The sequence below is a fragment of the Aotus nancymaae genome, unplaced genomic scaffold (assembly GCF_030222135.1).
Source record: "Aotus nancymaae isolate 86718 unplaced genomic scaffold, 86718_ANA_hifiasm-v0.15.2.pri h1tg000011l, whole genome shotgun sequence".
Lineage (NCBI taxonomy): Eukaryota > Metazoa > Chordata > Mammalia > Primates > Aotidae > Aotus > Aotus nancymaae.
In genome coordinates this window covers 22,683,042-22,704,185 of record NW_026988422.1, presented here as the reverse complement: position 1 = coordinate 22,704,185, position 21,144 = coordinate 22,683,042, and the positions used below count along the sequence as shown (strand labels likewise).

At 41.3% G+C, this 21,144-nt stretch overlaps 1 protein-coding gene across 2 annotated transcripts in view; it reads left to right on the top strand.

Annotated features, from left to right (window-relative positions):
• Positions 1-9,032: 9,032 nt before the first annotated feature.
• ILDR1 (immunoglobulin like domain containing receptor 1) overlaps positions 9,033-21,144 on the top strand; it is a 32,860-nt gene continuing 20,748 nt past the window's right edge. For both annotated transcript variants that reach the window (XM_064374691.1, XM_012476242.2), the window contains exon 1: positions 9,033-9,197. In XM_064374691.1, the coding sequence (XP_064230761.1) occupies positions 9,140-9,197 (58 nt within the window). In that variant the 5' untranslated portion in view covers positions 9,033-9,139. The remainder of the gene's footprint in view (positions 9,198-21,144) is intronic.

Genomic DNA, 21,144 nt, shown 5'->3' with positions numbered 1-21,144 from the left:
ATCTAAGGGAGAATATGGACTACAGATCCAAGAAGCCCAATAGGCCTAAATAAGATAAACCCAAAGAAATCCACACTGAAGCACATTATAATCAAATTGTTAAAAGTCAAAAAGAGAATTTTGAAAGCAACAAGAGAAAAGCAGTTCATCACATACAAAGACACTCCTATAAGATTAACAATGGATTTCTTAGCAGAAACCTTGAAGGACAAAAGAGAATGGGATGATTTATTAAAAGTGCTGAAAGAAGACCTGGTGCAGTGGCTCACGCCTGTAATCCCAGCACTTTGGGAGGCCAAGGGGGAGGATCACAAGGTCAAGAGATCGAGACCATCCTGGCCTACATGGTGAAACCCCATCTCAACATAAAAGTACAAAAATTAGCTGGACATGGTAGCACATGTCTGTAGTCCCAGCTACTTGGGAGCTGAGGCAGGAGAATCGCTTGAACCCAGGAGGTGGAGGTTGCAATGAGCCGAGATCGCACTACTGCACTCCTGCCTGGCGACAGAGCAAGACTCCATCTCAAAAATAAATAAATAAATAAAAAGCACTGAAAGAAAAGAATCGACCAACCTAGAATACTGTCTGGCAAAACTGGCCTTCAAAAATGAGAAATAGAGAGTTTCCTAAACAAATGAAAGCAGAAGGAGATTATCACTAGAGCTGCCTTTCAAGAAATGCTAAAGCGAATACTTCAAGTTGAAAGATACTAAACAGCAATACAAAAACATGAAAATACAAAGCTAACTGGTAAAGATAGATATACAGACGGGTACAGAATACTGTAATAGTGTAACAGTATTGTGTAAATCACAATTCTGGTTTAAAAGTTAAAACACAGGTATAGAAATAATTATAAAAATATATTAATGGTCATTCATTGTTAAAAATATAATTTCTGACATCAATAACAGTGTATTGGGGGAACTAAAAGCAAAGTTTTCATATGCAACTGAATTTAAATTTTATGAGCTTTAAGAAGATAGTTTGCTATATCTATAAGCTGTTTTATGTAAGTCCCAGGATGACCACAAAGAAAACACCTATGGAATTTCCACAAAAGAAAGTAAGAAAGGTATAAAATCACGTCACTGTAAAAAAAAAAAAATCAATGAAACACAAAGGAAGACAGCAAGAGATAAAAAGCAACAAGATAGCTACAACATAGAAAAACAAATTTTAAAATGTTGATAGTAACTCTTTTTCTATCAAAAATTACTTTAAATATAAATGGACTAAACTGCCTGTAGTTGTACCTTGGTCCCTTTTAGCCATGGCTGGAGCTGGAGCAGCTGGGATGCAGGGCACCGTATCCTGAGGCTGTACAGAGCAGGTGGGCCCTGGGCCTGGCCCAGTGAAACCGTTTTTCCCTCCTAGGCCTTGGGGCCTGTGATGGGAGTATCTGCTATGAAAGTCTCTGAAATGCCCTGGAGACATTATCTCCATTGCATCGATTATTAGCATTCGGCTCCTCTTTACTTATGCAAATTTCTGCAGCAGGCTTGAATTTCTCCCCAGAAATGGGTTTTTCTTTTCTACCACATGGCTAGGCAAATTTTCCAAACTTTTATGCTCTGCTTCCCTTTTAAAAATGAGTTTCAGTTTCAGATAATCTCTTTATTCACGTGTATGAATATACCTTTTTAGAAACAGCCAAGTCACGTCTTGAATACTTTACTACTAAGAAATTTCTTCCACCAGATACCCTAAATCATCTCTCTGAATCTAGGGCAGGAGCAAAATGCCACTAGTTTCTTTGCAAAAAGCATAGCAAGAGTGACCCTTACTCCAGTTCCCAATAAGTTTCTCATCTCCATCTGAGACCACCTCAACTTGGACTTCATTGTTCATATCACTATCAGCATTTTGGTCAAAACCATTCAACAAGTCTCTAGAAGTTCCAAACTTTCTCACATCTTCCTATCTTCTTCTGAGCCCTCCAAACTGTTCCAACCTCTTCCCATTACCCAGTTCCAAAGTCACTTTCACATTTTCAGGCATCTTTGGAGTAATCCCTCACTTTCCTGGTACCAATATTCTATATTAGTTCATTTTAACACTGGTCTAAAGAACTACCTGAGACTGGATAATTTTTGAAGAAAAGAGGTTTAATTGACTCACAGTTCCACAGGCTATACAGAACCATGGCTGGGAGGCCTCAGAAAACTTACAATCATGGTGGAAGGCAAAGGGAAAGCAAGCATGCCTTACCATGGTGGAGCAGGAGGGAGAAGGAAGAGGGAAGTGCCACACACTTTCATACCATCATATCTTGTGAGAACTCACCACTATCATGAGAATAGCAAGGAGGAAATCTGCCCCCATGATCCAGTGACCACTCACCAGGTTTCTCCTCCAATTTGACATAAGATTTGAGCAGGGATTGGCTGGGCACGGTGGCTCATGCCTGCAATCTCAGCACTTTGGGAGGCCGAGGTGGGTGGATCACGAGGTCAAGAGATCAAGACCATCCTGGCCAACATGGTGAAACCCCATCTCTACTAAAAATACAAAAATTAGCTGGGCGTGGTGGCGTGCGCCTGTAGTCCCAGCTACTCGGGAGGCTGAAGCAGGAGAATTGCTTGAACCCAGGAGGCAGAGGTTACAGTGAGCCGAGATCACGCCACTACACTCCAGCCTGGCACCTGGCAACAAATCGAGACTCCATCTCAAAAACAACAACAAAAAAGATTTAAGCAGGGACACAAATCCAAACCATCTAAAGTATGCTTTTTTTTTTTTTTGAGAAAAGGCATACAAATTTATTAATGCATACACAGAGAGAACCACAGAGTGATTATCCTAGGTTTCCATTCTAATTAGGCATTGTGAACCTGCTTCATGGGGGCCTTCACTGGTGTTACAACCCCTCCTCCAAATCTAGTATAAGCCTAGAACCTATTCATGTTTTTCTCCCAGAAATAAACTTTTTTTTTTCTTATTTTCCTCCCCCAGCGGCAATGGGCTTCTACAAGCACCCTAAAAATGAAATTTTTGTTTCCTTTATGCCTACAGAGTAAGCCTTCAAGATAGAATAGATGAATCTGGGCAGAGTGTTGGCAGTAGTTGCAATTCCCCTCACCAAGCCAACCTTGTGATGAAAACTTTCTAAGGATTTTTTCCAATTATTCTCATGAGCTCCTAGTGGGGTTTGACATGGTTTGGCTGTGTTCCCACTGAAATCTCATCTTGAATTCCCCATGTGTTGTGGGAGGGACCCAGTGGGAGGTAATTGAACTATGGGGGCAGGTCTTTCCTGTGCTGTTCTCACAATAGTGAATTAGTCTCACAAGATATGATTTTAAAAGGGGTGTTCCCCTGCACAGCTCTCTCTTTGCCTACTACCATCCACATAAGATATGACCTGCTCCTCCTTGCTTTCTGCCATGATTGTGAGGCCTCCCCAGCCATGTGGAACTATAAGTTCATTAAATCTCTTTCTTTTGTAAATTTCCCAGTCTTGGGTATGTCTTTATCAGAAGCATGAAAACAGACTAATACAGGCTTCTTATAGGAACAACAACAACAAAAAAAACCTGTAAGAAAGTATGAACTCTCAGGGGTTTACTGTATCACACTAGCCCATACTCAGCCTTCAACAACTTAAAGTTTTCTAGCTGATTCTTGTTACCGGCTTACATGGCATCTGGAAGCATCAGCTACAGGTAATAAAATGCTCTGATGTTGTTTTTCCATATATGAACCTGTCTCTTTCCAGATTTTGTTGAAATTTTGCCCTGTGACCTCAGTTTTCTTAGGGATTCAAGAAACTTCATTTGTTTGCAGTTTGTCCAGGATTTTCTTGTCATAAGGATGAAAATAACTCTTTTATACCTCTCTGAGGTGAAATCAGAAATAATATCTATTTAATAAGTAATTTCTAGAATTCAATGAAAATTAACCAGACACAAGAAGTTGCTGGATTTGACCTTGTGGTCAAAAATCAACTGTACCTGTATATACCAACAACAAATAAAATGTTAAAAAATAAATAATACTATTTAACATCAAAGATATGTGAGATTTCTTCTAAGTTCTTAAATTGGAAGGCTTAATAACATAAAAATTGCAATTCTCTCCAAATTGGTCTATTGATTTAATGTAATCCCAATTAAAATCTTAGCAGGTTTTTATGGAAATTGACAAGCTGATTCTAAAATATATGTAGAACTGCAAATAATCAATAATAGTTAAGTCATCCTTGAAGAAGAAAAATGAGGTAGAAGGACTTATTCTGGTAGATATCAAAAGTAAAGATGACACTGCTGGACATCAGGGAATGAATTTAATTTTCAATGAAAATGTGCTCAGTAAATTGTTTATCCATAAGAGAAATAATAATTAAACTTAACCCCTACCTCACAGCTCAGTTCCATGTGGATTGTAGATCTAAGTGTAAGAGGCAAAATATAACACCACTGGGAGGTAATAAAGAAAACAAATCTTCATGACCTGGAGGAGACAGCATTTCTTACATAAAACACAAAAACCTTAAAGACTTTAAAGGAAAAGATTGATAAATTAAACATTATTAAAATAATAAAAATATCTGTTTATCAAGCAATAGCATTAAGAGAGCAAAATGGCAAGTCACAAATTGAGAGAAGATACGTTGAACTTGTGTAACCACAAAGGCACGATATTCAGGACACATAAGAAACTCCTACAAACTCCAATAGGAAAAAGATAGAAAACTGAATAAAGAACAACAACAACAAAAAAGATTCTACCAAGACTCAAGAAAGGATATCCAAAAGTTTAAGAGTCCAATAAACACATGAAGAATTGCTCAACTCTATTAGTCATCAGGGAAATGCAAATTAAACCACAGCAAAAAAACATCATACACCCACCAGCAGAGCTATAATTGAAAAGACTTAACAGTCTAACACTAACACTCCAAATGTTGCCAAGGATATGGAACAACTAAAAATCTCAAACACTGATAGTGTGTAGGTAAATTTGGAAAAATCTTTGGCATGTCCTATTAAGTTCGAATATACTATATTGGTTATCTATTGCTGCATAACAAAGTACCCTAAGACTTAATGATTTAAAACAATTCTCTGTGTGTCAGGAATTTGACAGCAGCTTGGCTGTATGGTTTTTAATTTAGTGTCTCTCAGGTATTTGAAGTTAAGATGGCAGTTCTTCTGAAGACTGGACTGCAGCTGGAAAATTCCTTTTTAAGATGGCTCACTCCCATGATTATAGCAAAGAAGTAGGTCTCTCAGTCCCTATTGACCCAGATTTCCCTATACAGGAATGCAGCTCCTACCAACCTCATTCAGCCAATTCCACTTAATAAAGGTGTCCAGCCATCCTTTGGAATTTTATTTAGATGGTCCACTACTCTGTAGTGCAATGTGTCTGAGGTGCTTGAAAACCTTTTATTCTTTCTATATATCTATGTTCATTAAAGGCATCACCGTCCATCTAGGGTTAATAGTCAGAAACCTATATCCTTCGCTCAACCCCCACACTAACTGATCATCAATTATGTCAATTCCACATTCTACATATCTGTCAGAATATTCTCTTTTCTCCATTTCCAACACCCGTTTTGGCTTGGGCCCTCAGTTCTCCCACCTTAACTATAGTTAACAGTTTCCTAACTACTCTCCCAATCTTTCATCTAAATTCCCACCTACCATTCTTCTCACTGCTGCCAAGTTTATCTTTTGAAAATGCAATTCTCATTATGCCCCTCCCAGTTTAAAATGCTTTGTTGACTCTCCATTGCCTTCTGTATGAAGTCTTAGTTCTCCAGCTGGTGATACAAGGCTCTTTATTTACTGTGGCTAGCTTTCTAACACACCACCCAAGCAAAACTAAAGTGCTTATAGTTCAGCTATGCTGTTTACTGGTGCTGTGATTTTTGTATAGGCTGGTCTCTCTTCTTGGATTGGTCTGGCAAAGTCATATTCATTTTCAAACCCAAAGCAGATGTCACTTCCTCCAGGAATTATTGATAAAGAGTGCAACAAATACTTATTGAGTATATCTATATTTCAGATACTATGCTAGATGCTGGGAATACAAAATGCATAAGACATAGTCTAAATCTTCTAGTGTCAATCAGCTACTTAAATTTCTTACCTCCCTTTAGCTCTAAGTGCCTGGTGCATGATTTTTACTTACCTGATTCTTCATTCTTTTCCCTATGTATCTACAAAACCTTCTCCATTCTTGATAAATACTGTACACATATAAATGTACAAATATTACACTATTCTCAAATAGAGATGCACATATAAAGTATTCAGAAAACACAGTATTCAGAAACATTCATAGACACAGTTTCAATGAGGAAACATGATTATAAATGATGAGATAACAGCTTAGTACTTTGTGGTCAGACCCTAGCTCAGTTAACACACAGAAGCATTGTACAGCTAGGGTGGTGAAGGATATGTGTTCTGAAAATAGATTGCCTGAATTTGAATCTCAGCTCTGCTACTTATAAGCTGGGTAACCTGGGTAAATTAATGAACCTTTGCACTTCATCTGTAAAATGGGGACAATGATAGTCCCTGCATCACAGTGCTGTTCAATACGAATTATTGAATTTGTATTAACTTCAATAATGAAAGTGCTTGGGGGTTAGACTGACGGGTAGTGAGTTATCTCAATTGGTTGTTCCCAGTCAGCTACAGCTCAAACTCCTTGTTCTCTTCCCCCTTCTCACTAGCACACTTAGCTAGTCTTTTTAAAGAGTGCTCAGAATGGTGCCTAGCACAATGTGTTTAATACATGGTAGCTATTATTATTACTTTGTATAGGAGGAAGTCACGATCAGCAGGCCAAGTGATTTTTACTTTATATACAGCAATGAAAGACTGTTTGTTGTTCTGAGCCAAGTATATGCTCTTATCTAATCTTTATTGGACCAATGGCACATGTGGGAAGAATGACTGGCCCAAGAGCACCCAGAGTTGTGGGATTCAGTTTTCCCTTATTTAGAGCTAAATAACACATATGGAAAGAAATTGCATTAGCACATACTGACAGAGCCAGCTAACTGTAAATACAGATGGACGGACTATATTAACAGCTAGGTGAAGGTCTATAGTATAACACCTAAGAGCACAACCTCTGGAGTCAGACCATCTCACCTAGGCTCATTACTTTGCCATTTACCAGCATTGTGACCTTGGACAATTTTTCTCTTTGTTCCTCAGTTTCCACATCTATAAAATGGTATTGATATTAATAGCCCCTATTTCATGCAGTTATTGTAAGACTTTAATGAAATAAAGCATGGGAGAAATGCTGGCTTTAATGAACAAACATGGGAGAAATGCTGGCTTAGATGAATATTAAAATGACTTTTATACCAAAGCAGGGGCTGAGGGGTATGGGAGGGAGGTGTGGGAAGGACAGGGCTCACTTTTTTTTTTTAGACTGGAATTGAGCATTTGCTGAAGACTATTCACAAAACCAGAAACCATACAAATCCCTCAGGATCACAGACATCCAAACATAAACAATGTTGCTGGGAGCATGCACAGGGTCTCTAGAGGGGATTGAGGGACCTGATCCCCAACCACTCATACTGCAGCTTCCTCCTGCTGCTGCTGCTGTGATAGGATCCTTCCACAAAGACCTATGAGGCTCCTAAACATTTTACCATCTATCTTTGGCCACACACTTCCTGAATTTACTCTCTGGAAGAGAAGAGGCCCACTGGAGAAAAGAGAAGCCAGATCCAGGAGGGAACCAGGAGGAGGAAAGAGAGGGAGAAGAGGCTGGGTTAAGATCCCAAATCTACCCAGGACAAGGATGCTCCTCTGGGTGGAGGCGAAATGAAGGATACCAGCAGTCCAGGAGAAGAAGCCCCCTCACAGCAGAGCAGGCAGGATATGAGCTCAGGAGAAATAATATTGACTTCTAAGGTTAGTGACCAGAATGGGAGCTTCCTGAAACTGTGTTTAATGAATTTTTGTAATTATTTTCTTGAAGAAAAATGTGATGGCTGGTGGGCTTCCATCCCATGGAAGGAGAGACTGAGATTACATGCTACATGGCCTGGTGCAAAGAGACCTAGAGTCTTTGCAAAGCAAAAGGTCAAAACTTTGGTAGGGGCCGAGGTCTGTGTGTGGCTTTTCAGTGACAATGAAAGATAAGAAAAAATAAAAATAAATATACCTATGTTAACAATGCCTAGCTATGGAAAGTGGGAGCTGCATTTTTTTAAACTCCCATAACTTTATGGTTTTCTAATTTTTCTAAAATATTTTCCTTTAATAGACGTAGAAATTTGAGTCTACTTCTCTAGTTTATGTCTGTCTTCTAGAAACGCCTCTTTACTTTATTTTATTTTCAAGACGGAGTTTTGCTCTGTCACTCAGGCTGGAGTGCAGTGGTGCCATCTCTGCTCACTGCAACCTCGGCCTCCCAGGTTCAAGCAATTCTCCTGCCTCAGCCTCCTGAGTAGCTGGGATTACAGGGGCGTGCCACCATGCATGGCTTTTTTGTATTTTTATTAGAGACGGATTTCGCCATGTTGGCCAGGCTGGTCTTGAACTCCTGACCTCAGGTGATCCACCCGCCTCAGCCTCCCAAAGTGCTGGGATTACAGGCTGTGAGCCACTGCACCTGGCTTAGAAACAAATCTTTAGTTTCTAGAAAATCTGAACAGACATTACGTGTAAACTTCATATTACTGTGTTTTTAGTGAAACAATGTTTTGCAAGTATTTACAAAAGAATGGAAATATAACGCAGGAAACGTACCCAGGAAAGTTATATCCACATAATTCTAGAAGGAGAGGGGGATAAATTTGCAGGGGGTGAGATTTCCCTAGAACTTCTGGAGGAAAGTGGGAACCGCGTTTCAGCGAGCAGGTGGCGGCGGCAGGTAGGGAAGGTGGCCGCGGTCCCCCGGGAGCCGGGGGCGGAGCAGGAAACGGTAGCGCGCGGGGCGGGAGGCGGAGCCGCTGGCAGCGCCGCAGGTAGGGACTAGCCGGGCGGCACCTGCCCGGAGACCAGAGCGGACCCTCCCTCTGCGCTGAGCTGAAGTGAGGGGAAACCCGAGGCGTTCCTTGGAGAAGGTGGTGCGTCCTGGGGCGGCATCTGATGAAGAAAGACGCGGTGCCCCGAAGCCCCTGAGCTGAAAAGGCCAAAGAAGGGGCTGTATGGCGTGGCCCAAACTGCCCGCACCTTGGCTGCTGCTCTGCACCTGGCTCCCAGCAGGTGAGCCTTGGAAAACTGGCACCCACCCTGGGCCCAAGCAGACAGGAAGCCATTGTGGCCTGGCCTTGCAGAGCTGGCCGCAGGCAGGGCAGTGGAGGCCTGGGCCGTGCTCTGATGGCGCTTGGCATGGGCGCAAGGAGGTGCGGGGACTGGATCGAGTTTCTGCCTGTGGGAACCTGTTGCTTTCCTCTTTTGTTAGCCCAGGCTCTTCCCAAACAGATGCAATTAAGAAACCTGGAGCCTTTGAGCTTCCCTTCCTGCAGTCATTAGGCACTTATTGATCTCTGAAGCTGAACTGATAGGGGTAAAAGCACCATTCTTAAAAATTCCTAATTACTTTTTCGTTTCATCTGATATGGTGACCACCATACTGGCCCAGAATTGCATATATTTCATTTCTAGGAGGTTATAATACGTCCTCAGTATATAAAGCAATATTCAGCCAGAATCTGAATCTATTGTGCAGGACCACAACGTGTGCCTCTGTGCTAACCATGTTCAATGTCACTTTTCTACTTTCATTGTATCCCGTCACTGGCCTCACTTTACCCCTTGCTCAACCCCCATCAGGTGTCCAACCGTCTACCCTCTCAGGCTTCATTCTCTTACCCTCCACACCAATCTCCTCTCTACTTTGGAAAACATGAATTTGTGTATCTCGGTGCGTGTCTTGGAAATCTGACTCGTGTGTATCTGCTCGAGTGAAACCAGGTAGGAAAGGATAGCTGAGGGGCAGAATGAGCAGGCTCTTTCCACTTTTTTCCAATTAGGATGTAGGTGTGACTTTGCAAACAAGAATTGCTAACTTCCCTTGGAAGCTCCACCCCGTTTGATTTCATTTTACCCATCCCCTCCCTTTAGGAATAGCCACTCTGTTACCTCTAATTTGTCAATGGAAGGTCAACTTAGAGTTTGCTCCCAGACCAATTTGACTCTTGTGTTTTTAGGTTGGGAACAGATGCAATATGAAGGTGTGTAGGCAGAATGATCTTTTTACAAGCTTGATAAGACATAAGAATTGCTCAGCTATAATCAAATCTCATTCAGACAGGATTCTACAATAACTTAAGGGTAATGCTGAGAATAAAAGAGAGAGAGGCTTGCAAAAGGGTAAGGAAACTAGAAAACTGATATCCCCAAGCCCCTCTGGCTTACGAGGTTTTCTGCAGGATATAGGTCCTAGAAACTGTCTGAAGTTGATAAGACTAGATGTTGAACACCCATGATGCACAGGGAAATAGATCAAACCTCAAACCTCACCTCAATTTATATCCAAAATTTCACTAATCACCAGCTTTGGCTATGAATGCAAATTTACAAAAATCCCACAGCTTTGCACAGTCGTCTCTCCTGTGCCTCACATGCTCATCTCAAACTTCACAGCAGCTGGGGATTTCTGGAGCTGCTTGAGTTACCTTTTTAGAAAAATAGAGTTCTGCTCCCACCTCTGCCCCTGGGTATTCTATCCCCAGAATTAAAACTTCGTAATCCTAAGCAAACCTCTAAACTCACTTTCACTTTATTGTTGAGAAATTGATATTTCAACTGTTTGACTCCAACACTTGGAGGGGAAATAACTATTTTAGCAGATAGTTTCCCTATGTGTAGGAATGTAAATAAACTACATTCAGCTATTTAATGTGGTTTGCATCAATGATGTTTATGTGACACTAGACACTGAACTGTTAGTGAACTGTTCAAAGCTTCCAGTAAATAACAATGATTATAGCACATATCTCATAAAGCTTTTGTGAGGATTAAGTGAAATAAAGGTTTTAAAGCACTTAGTAGACTGCCTGAACAAAGTGAGGGAAAGCTTACTCAATATTAGCCAGGGTGATAATAGTAGTCACGAATTAGAGCCAAGTAGGATTGTTTAAAGCTAACTTTAAGTAAACAAGTTTCTCTCTTCCTCCTTCCTCTATGGCTAAGAAAATGTGAACTATAATAACAGGTGATTATCAGGTTGGAATTTGGAATCTGCCTCTTACTAGTTGTGACTTCAGATGGATTACTTAAATTGCCTTCTTCTAGAAAACAGGTGAAATTCTTGACAAGCCAACTCCCAGTGCCCCCCACCAATAAGGCCAACTATTGTTGGGTGGATTAAGGTTGAGCACAGTGTCTATGCCTCACTACAAACTGCAATATGCACTTTGGAAAACCCTGTATGAGGGTGTGTTTGTTTTGGTCCATCACTGTGATCCCTCCTGTCTCTAAAGAAGAGTCAACCCAATTCTCTGATTAGCCTCCAAGTTCCCACAATTGCAAAGTGTGAGGCAGTAGTAAAATTGTGTCATATTTAGGCACTTGCTGTTCACTGTGGCTTGGAGCCCCTAATGAAGCCTCTGAGGTCAGGGAGTCTTGTGATATTGTCACAGTCCTTGTGCTCTGAGCTATATAGACATCAGTTGTCAGAGGTGCATGTGTGTGTGATTCTCTGAAGGTTTTTTCTTCAGAAATCAATACACTTTTGGGACTGGATGCGGTGGCTCATGTCTGTAATCCCAGCACTTTGGTAGGCTGAGGTGAGCGGATCACTTGAGGTCAGGAATTCAAGACCAGCCTGGCCAACATGGTGAAACTCTATCTCTACTAAAAATAAAAAAAATTAGCTGGGTGTGGTGGTATGCACCTGTATTCCCAGCTACTTGGAGGGCTGAGTCAGGAGAATCACTTGAACCCAGAGTTGGAGGTTGCAGTGAGCTGAGATCTCGCCACTTCACTCTAGCTTGGGTGACAGAGTGAGATGCTGTCTAAAAAAAAAAAAAAAGAAAGAAATACACTTTTAATGCACAAGTGATATGTGAATATTTATTCCTTAAAACATTAAAATAATACTAAAGTAAGTACCATTATTGGCCAATAGTTCTGGTTGCCTTCATCCAATGTCAAAATTTATTCTTAGAATGAAAGTTTAGTGTCCTGCTTGACCCCCCCGCCAACCAAATTCTAAAAGGATGTGTGTCATTTGTGCTGTTGTGAAATTTTTTTAACATCATAGTGTGGTGTCAACTTGCAGATCCACACAGCTATCAACTTGTATTATCATTCTTTGGGAGATCAAACAGCTGACTCTTAAGTAATAATATCCTTAGAGAGACAGCATCTAGACCAGTAATTTTTCCAGGGTAGTGGGGGTGGCGGTATGACCATACTGTAGACTTAATGAAATCTATAAAGTTCCCTAATATATCTCAGGGTGAGGGGGTATGGGTGGTGGATGGGAGACTGTCCACTCAACTGCTCCCTTGCTTCCTTGGGAGCTCCTGAAGTATCTCCCCAGAATCCCAGCCAGTTTTACAGATAAGGAAATGCGGACCCACGGAAGTCATGTGTTTCAGGTTAACATAGTGGAGTTAGCTGGAGAACTGGGACCAGAACCCTGGTGTCGTCACCCTTTTTCCATTGCTCTCTCTCCTATATCGTACTATAGAGCAGGTTTGTTTTGTTTAATTGAATTCTGGTATATGGAAATAGAAACAGGTGACTGCTTCCTGGATGTCTAACTAAATGTTAATGTTTAAACATCTTGCCCCAACAACAATGCAGTGAAACAAGATGTTGGATGATTACCTGTACACTATAATGAAATAAATTATTATTACCATAATAATGCATTATGAAGTCCTTGGGGAAAAATAAAATTGTGTGTTTTAAGAATTGAGAAACCTCTGGCCGGGCATGGTGGCTCATGCCTGTAATCCCAGCACTTTGGGAGGCCAAGGCAGGTGGATCATTTGAGGTCAGGAGTTCGAGACCAGCCTGACCAACATGGTAAAACCCTGTCTCTGCTAAAAATACAAAAATTGGCCAGGCATGGTGGCAGGTGCCTGTAATCCTAGCTACTCAGGAGGCTGAGGCAGGAGAATCACTTGAACCCAGGGGACAGAGGTTGCAGTTAGCTGAGATTGCGTCACTTCACTTCAGCCTGGGTGAAAGAGTGAAACTCCTTCTCAAAAATAAATAAAATAAAGACTTGAGAAGACTCTGACCATGTCCCCACTTCTTTCTAGATCTCCCATTCTGAAACTCTTGGGATGAGGTGGAATCAGAGGAAAGCAATTTTGACACTTTATTTCTCATAACCAGTTAATCACCAAGTTCTGTTACTTAGTCCCAGGATCTGCCCCTTCTTTTCTATTTTAGGTGACAATTCTTATACTAGTCTACTTTAAGCATCTTCTTGCCTCTAGTCCTGCTACTTCTCTGTCTACTTCCAACTATTCTCTATGCAGATGATAGGTTAACCTACCCAACGACTTAATCATCCTCACTCTTATTTTAATTTTCCATCCAAAGAAGCTCCATTAGATCCCTATAGCTTATGAGAGTGGGCTAAAGCTCTTTGTTTGAAATTCAAGGCCAACTAATTCTGGGCTCACGACTTTGGAAGCCTTGTACCCACAACACACACCCTCTTTTTTGCTTTTTGTCTGGCCATACTAGACATGGTTAACGTTAACCATTTTTCTGAACTTTTAGGGCACTTAAAATTTGTTCCAAGCAATTTAGTCTATCTTGCATGAATGTATCTGTTCTTTTGTTCAGCAAATGTTTAATGTCCACTAGGTGCAAGACATCGTGCTAGCAAACAAAAGCAGTCATGGCCCTGGTGCCCGTGGCGCTTATTGTCTGAAGGGGATTCCAGTGAATGTAGAAATACAACTGTGACAAGACCAGGAAGGAAGGATACAAGGTACCACAAGAGCACTGAGTAGATGGATTTTGCTCAGTCAGGACGCCCTCCCTGAAGGGATGATGCTTGAGTACTGAGGCATGATCAATCCAAACCAAAGTAATAGCATGTGCAAGAGTGCTGGATAGGAGCTTAGTGTGTGGGGGAGATGAGAAGAATGTTAGTTTGACTGAGTGAAGGAAGCCCCAGGAAGAGTGGTGGAGTTAAGGCCAGAGGAGTGGGTAGGATCAAATGTGCATGGCTTCATGGGTCATGGTAGGAGGTTTTGTGTTTATCTTAACAGCAATGGACAGCTGGTAGAGCTTTTTAAGGAGGAGAAATTGGGAGACTAACAGCAATGTGGAATCCACCTGGCATGGAGCACCGGTGTAGGCATGAGTACAGCACTAGCTAAGTACAGGTGATATGGAAGCTGGACATAATAGTAGCTTCTGCTAGGATAGTACTGAAATTGGAGAGAGAGAGATTCTAGAAATATTTCAGAGATAAATAAACCCAATCTGATGATAGACTGTGTATTAGTCCCTTCTCATGCTGCTATAAAGAACTGTCTGAGGTTGCATAATTTATAAGGGAAAGAGATTTAATTGACTCACAGTTCTGCAGGGCTGGGATGGCCTCAGGAAGCTTATAATCATTGCAGAAGGGGAAGCAAACATGTCCTTCTTCACATGGTGGCAGGAGAGAGAAATGAGTGCCCAGCGAAGGGGGAATATCCTTATAAAACCATTGGATCTTGTGAGAATTCACTCACTATCACAGAAACAGGATGGGAGAAACCACCCCAAAATCAATTATCTCCATCTGGTCCCTCCCATGACATATAGGGATTATGGGAACTACAATTCAAGATGAGATTTGGGTGGGCACACAGCCAAATCATATCAGACTGTATATGAAGACTGAAGGAGAAAGAGATACCAGGATGATTCCTTCCTAGTTTTTGGTCTTTTCTATTCACTGAGATGGGAAACATGAGAGAGGCCCAAGTTTATATGAAAGGATGATGATTTAGATTTTGGGCTTGATTTAGAATTTGAAACAAGCAAGAAGAACTATCAGGAGCATTTGGATACATGTGTCTGTTTTAGTCCCTTATTGTACAGGAATAAGATTTAATATTCAGTGCTCCTGTAGTTTCTGATTAATTATGTAAAACTCATCCATGACAGGAACTACTTTGTCTGTGTGTTTTCCTGTTCATCATTGAATCTCCTACCAGGAGCACAAGTTCCAGGAGCACAAGTTCCAAGAGCGCAGAGACCCGTCTCTCTTATTTGCTACTAGTGTCTGACTCAGAGTGGATACTCAATAAGTGAATGAATGCGTGTGTTCTGGTGGTGCCCAAATTTGCATATGCTCTGAGATTAGTGTATGGAGACATGAGTCACTAACCTGGGTCAATGACTTTGGGAAACTCCGAGCATCTGCCTCTCAACCAGGTCTTGGCCTCTCTCCCTGGTAATCAGAGGGATGTTAAGTTCAAACCACCTGAGTGGCTATTTATTTGACTTAAAAAAAATTTTAAGATTGATATTTTCCCCTTTTGAATAGGTTGTGATGAAGCATGGGACTGTCACTCACTATTTATGGGAATATATATTTCTTTCCTGAAGTATCCATTCAAATAGAAAAGGCTTATTCCCTTTAGCTCACTTTGAGAAATATATTCTACTAGAATAAAAGAATGCATGTGAAGATGTACTTATATAAACATATTAATTTCAGTAATTCATGTCAGCATTGCCTGTAATACTTAAATATCAGAACCAACCTAAATGCATCATTTGGAAAGTGTGTAAATAAAAGTGGCTCATCGATAGAGTGAAATGTTCATGCAGTTACTTAAAAAAAAAAATTAGATCTGCATATATTGGTATACAATATATCATTACTTTGAAGAAAAAGTCACAAATCAATGTATATAATATGATTAATTTTTTAAAGAAACAGCATAAGAAAAGATGTGAAGGGATGTAGACCAAATTTTCAATAGCATAAGGGAAAGTGGAATTTATGGTGAGCAAGGAGGAACGTTTTACTTAATACCCCTCTCCACTGTTTGAAGTGTCTCACTTATTTATTTTGTTTTAACAAAGGAAAGAAGGGTTTCTGTACAAAATCATTAAAATGAATTTGTGAATGTCCCTTAAATGTGTGAATATTCCTCAGAGGGTTAAATCTCAATCATTTAGAAAACTTACCCAGAAGACGTGGTTGTGTAGTGGAGGTCCAACTTTAAATCCAGCTTTGCTATTTACTAGCCGCTTGGCCTTAAGCAAATTACTTAATCTCTCAGAATTTTCCTCATCAATGAAATTGAGATAAAGTAAAGCTTATCTCATCAGTTTCCTGCAAAGTTTAAATAAGATAATGTATAATAAAACACCTAATACCATGTCAAACAACATAGTAAGTGCTCAGCATATAGCACTTTCCTTCTCAGGGGAGGCTGCACTGTTGAGCGTTGCATGCCAGACCTTGGTTAAACACACAATACCTAGACTCATTCCTCCCCCAACCCATCTGCTTTCCTGGTCTCTGTCTCTCTCAGCTCTCCCTACCCTTTCCTTCTTGTTCGTGACCACTCCCTCTTGTTCTTGTCTTGTTCCTTCTTGTCCATACCAAGTCCCTCTTCTCCTTGATTCCTTTCATATTTGCACTGTAATCTGAGGAAATGTAACAAGGACTGATGGTAAATATGCTTGGTGAGATAGCCTGCTCAGACATAAACTTTGATAGGACTGAACCTGTGTGCATTTTGTTAACCTGCTGCATGGAGTCAGGATGCCTGTATACTTGAAAAACACTCAGGAATCAAGAACTCCCATTAGTGTCAGTCCCAGGCCACTGCCCCTTGCCAGCAAAGACCTGCCTCCCCTCCCTGCCTACCATCCCTTCCAAGCAGGCCCCTTCATGGGAAAGGAGGGGAAGTGCCATCTAGTCCTTCAAAACAGTTCTTAATTTTAAAAATATTTAAAAATATATGCCTACATTTCTATACTGTGTGAGTATCTTCTAGAAACTAAAACTTCTTCTTGCCCAGTCTACACAAGAAATGTGGAAGAAAAAAATGTGCAAAGATGTGCACGTATTTAGGAACAGATGGCATTTAGTTGTAAGATACTCTGCCCTCATTGGTGTTTCCTTCTGTTTTAGCGTAGGATGGTAGTCCCCACTCAGCACAGCAGCCTGGCCTTGGAAAGTACCTGATGGCGGGAAACAGAGAATCCCCTTCCCTTTCTCTCCTTCCCATGAGCTCTGATATCTCATCTGAAGTTTCCTTTCTGCTTATGTGACAGGTCTCTTTCCCTTCTTTCACAGAGCAGGGCAAGCTGTGAATGAGTTTGCCAGGGTACAAAGGTATGAAAATTTTGAAGCTTTTGAGGCACCAACTCATTTTGCAAAGAGAAGACAATCATGATAGTTTACATTTGTATCATTTTTTCTTTTTTTTTTTTTTTTTTGAGACGGAGTTTCGCTCTTGTTACCCAGGCTGGAGTGCAATGGGGCGATATCGGCTCACCACAACCTCCGCCTCCTGGGTTCAGGCAATTCTCCTGCCTCAGCCTCCTGAGTAGCTGGGATTACAGGCATGTGCCACTGTGCCCAGCTAATTTTTTGTATTTTTAGTAGAGACGGGGTTTCACCATGTTGACCAGGATGGTCTCGATCTCTTGATCTCCACCCGCCTTGGCCTCCCAAAGTGCTAGGATTACATGTATCATTTTTTCAAAATGCTTTTACATGCTGGTCTCAGTGGATCTGGAACTCCTGAAGTAGTCAAGATAAGTACAAATGATACAAATGATAGCCAATGTTTATTGAATGTCTACTATATGCCCAGCTCTTTGCTGAATGGGGAACTTTTTTTATACTCACCACAACCCTATGAGGCAGGTATTATTATAATCTCAGTTTTTGCATACAAAGGAAAACAATCATTTGAAAATAACTTGCTATGCCAGCTTCTGACTAACCCAATTCCCTTTTCTGACCCCCAGCAACTAATGTTGACTAGAGTGTTGAATAAACTGCTATTTATATCACATTACCATTCAGCTGGTAGGGAGGTGGAGACAGAATCTGAACTCAGGGGGTCAGGCTCTAGAATTAATGTTTTTAAGAGAAAATTATAGAGTCAGCTAAGAAATTAGGAGTCAATGAACAGGGGAGGAAAAAATGCCACAGGATAAAGGAAATTTAAGAAAAGAAAAAAATTTTAAGAATTTGAAAACTTGTAGTAAGCTTGAAAGAGCAAAGCTGCAACCAGGATGACTATAATCAGGGCATTTCTCTTTTTGATCCTGTACATATTTTCAGCCTGATTCTGCTGCTTTGGGTCCCTCCTTGAAAACTCTACCTTTTTAGTTCTGTGCATGCCCGGTGTGGTTAGGTTTACAGAGAAGTTAGAGGATACAGGAAAAGAAAGTGGGGGGATTTTTCCCTTTGAGATGGGCTGTTCTGCTACTGCCTTTCTTTCCCTCCCAATCTGGAAAATCCACCTACTTTGTAAGAGCCTGGTGCCTCACTTCTACTTTGGAAGATCAAGCTTGCCTGCTTGGGAAAAGTTGGGATTTGGTGTCAGCAAGGCCCAAGCTCAAATTCTGATGTTGACACTTTTTAGGTATGTGATGTTGGGCCCATGGGGGTGTAGCTTATACTCTGAACTTTTGCCCACATATATGAGCAGGGCTATTGCCCAGCTGAGGGAGTTTGTGAGAATTAGAGACAAAGAATGTACATCACCTGGTGCATAATAGATGCTGAGGACCAGCAGCAACAACTGAGAACATGGGAGAAGAGTTTGCTGGGTTGTTCAGTACCTCTTCTCCCAGCACTCTTCGTGTGTGCATGCGTGTGTGTGTGTGTGTGTGTGTGTGTGTGACAGGGCAGAGGGTGGAGGTCTGAGGTCTGTGCAGGATGCTGTGGGGCTGGCAGACCCCTGGAGAGAGTGTGAGTGAGCCCAAGATGGCCAGAACTTGTCAAACCTGGCAGATATCAAGGCTTGCTATTCACACAGGGATGAAATGGAAGAGAAGGTAAAAGGGTACCCAAGCAGCAAAGTCAGTGCTGACGTTGGTAAAGGTGAGTCGTGTCACCCTAGCTGTGGTTTGCCCACAATGAGGGCATTCATGGAAGGGGAGCTCAGTGATCACCTTTCTCTCCATTTCCCCGCCTCAAAGGTGTCAGATTCTGCAATCTTCAAAGCTACCCCACAGCGACCTCTGACTCAAACCAAATTCCCTTTTCTGACCCCCAGCAAACCTGGCCTCCCTGCTCTATACAAATAATGATGACTAGAGTGTTGAATAAATGGCTGTTTATGTCAAATTATCATTTAGGCAAATAAAGAGCCTACATGTTCTTTATTTCACTGTGTCAGAGTGACTGCATCGATTATATTTAATTATAGCCTGGCCCCCAGCTCCAATTATTTGCAAACTTCTGAATACCAACTATCTTTTATTTAGAGAATAGCCAAGCTGAGGCAAGAACACTGCTCAGGAACAGAATCTTGACTCTCACCGCCTTAGAAAATAAATGACCACAGACAAGTCGCTTAAATTTATAAGCCTCAGATTTGTTATATATGAAGTGAACACAGCTAATCTTCTCCCAGGAATCACGTATAGTATATATTTTAAGATGCTGTTGAACCTAAGATTTTATTTAGACCACAAATCAGTGTTTTCCTCTTTCTTCTCATCAGTATGTGTGTTATGTAACAAAATAAGCCAGTGTTGACAATGGCATTCTATTCATTGTGAAAATCTTATCTGTGGCTGTTTCTACGGTTCAGATAAAACTGTGGTTGGTGAGATGTCCAAGGTCTATTTCAGGTCAGTTCTGGAAGAAAACAAACAAAAACAAAGAAGAAAGGGGTGGTCAGAGAGGAGGAATAAGAACCAAAAATTAGATTAAGAAATAATCCAGGTTAGAATTGAGATGTTGGTCACTGGCCCTTCCATTCTGATTGGGCTGATTTCTGGGAATCTATAGCTTATGAAGACAGCAACTGTTTTCCCCAAAACTACTCAAAGTTTATTTTAAAATGATATTTTTTCATTTACAGTTGAGTGGGTAAGTCATCCATATTCCTAAAAACACCACTTTCACCCTATTACTGTTCTTCAGAAAAGACTTCGGTGATGATCCATAGACAAGAAATTGACACTGGAATGTGATTTAGACTTCACCCCATCACCCACTTCCCATTCACCACCACCAGCCCTGCCTTATTTGTCTCCTTGTCTTCCATAAAGCTGGAGACACAGCTAGCTTGGTTTCCTCCAGGTTGCCCAGGTAACTGCCCCTTCCTGATAAGGCTCTTTGCTCCCTCCTTTCTTGCTTACTGAAACAGTGAGTTTCTCTGCCTTCTTCCTACTTCTCATGTGTAATCTTAATCCTACCTGCTTCTTGGAGCCTAGGTTAAATCTCTTCCTTTCATGAAGTCTTCCTGCCCACAGCTCTCCCCTGCACTGCTGCAGAGCCTCTATCAAGCACATCCGTCATGGGGCATCTGCATCACAGCCCAGTCCTGGAAATAGGTCACCAGATCATCTCTGTGAGTGCCTGTCCTGAACAGCATTTAGCTATCTGTCTATGGATGAGGAAACCAGATGCAGGTGCCCATCAGAAGTTTAAGAGGACAGTCTTATAAGGGCTGTGACCAGTAGGTCAGGCAGGACCCAAGAATCATGTGATTCTAGCCTTCGAGACAGGCCCACCAACTGCTCTGTAAGACAATGACTATATTTGTTTTGTTTGTGGGAGAAACTCAGTCAAAATGAAGGTGGCTCCACTTGAAAACTCTGTTGGAGAAAACTCCAACTCCAACCTTTTCCTCCTTGGCCCTTGTAATAAGGGGAAAAAGGGAAGAGACTCAAATACCAGCACTGACGTGGCAGTGTATGTACCGGGCTTCATGCCGAGGACCAGAAGTGAATTACCTCATTGCATTCTTGCAAGGACCTGATGAGGCTAGCACTATCATCATCTCCATTCATGGCTCAGAAACAAGCTCAGAGAGAGTAAATAACTTGTCTAAAGTTCAAGTAAGTATTAAAGTTTAATTCGAACCCAGCTATATCTGAGCCTAAAGCGTGTGTGTGTGTGCGTGTGTGCGCGCGTGTGTGTGTGTGTTTTAAATTGAATCTACACCAATGTTTCTCAAAGTAGGTCCTCGGAGCAGTAGAATCAGCATCTCCTGGAAGTTTGTTCGAAATTTAAGTCTATCACTGGGTG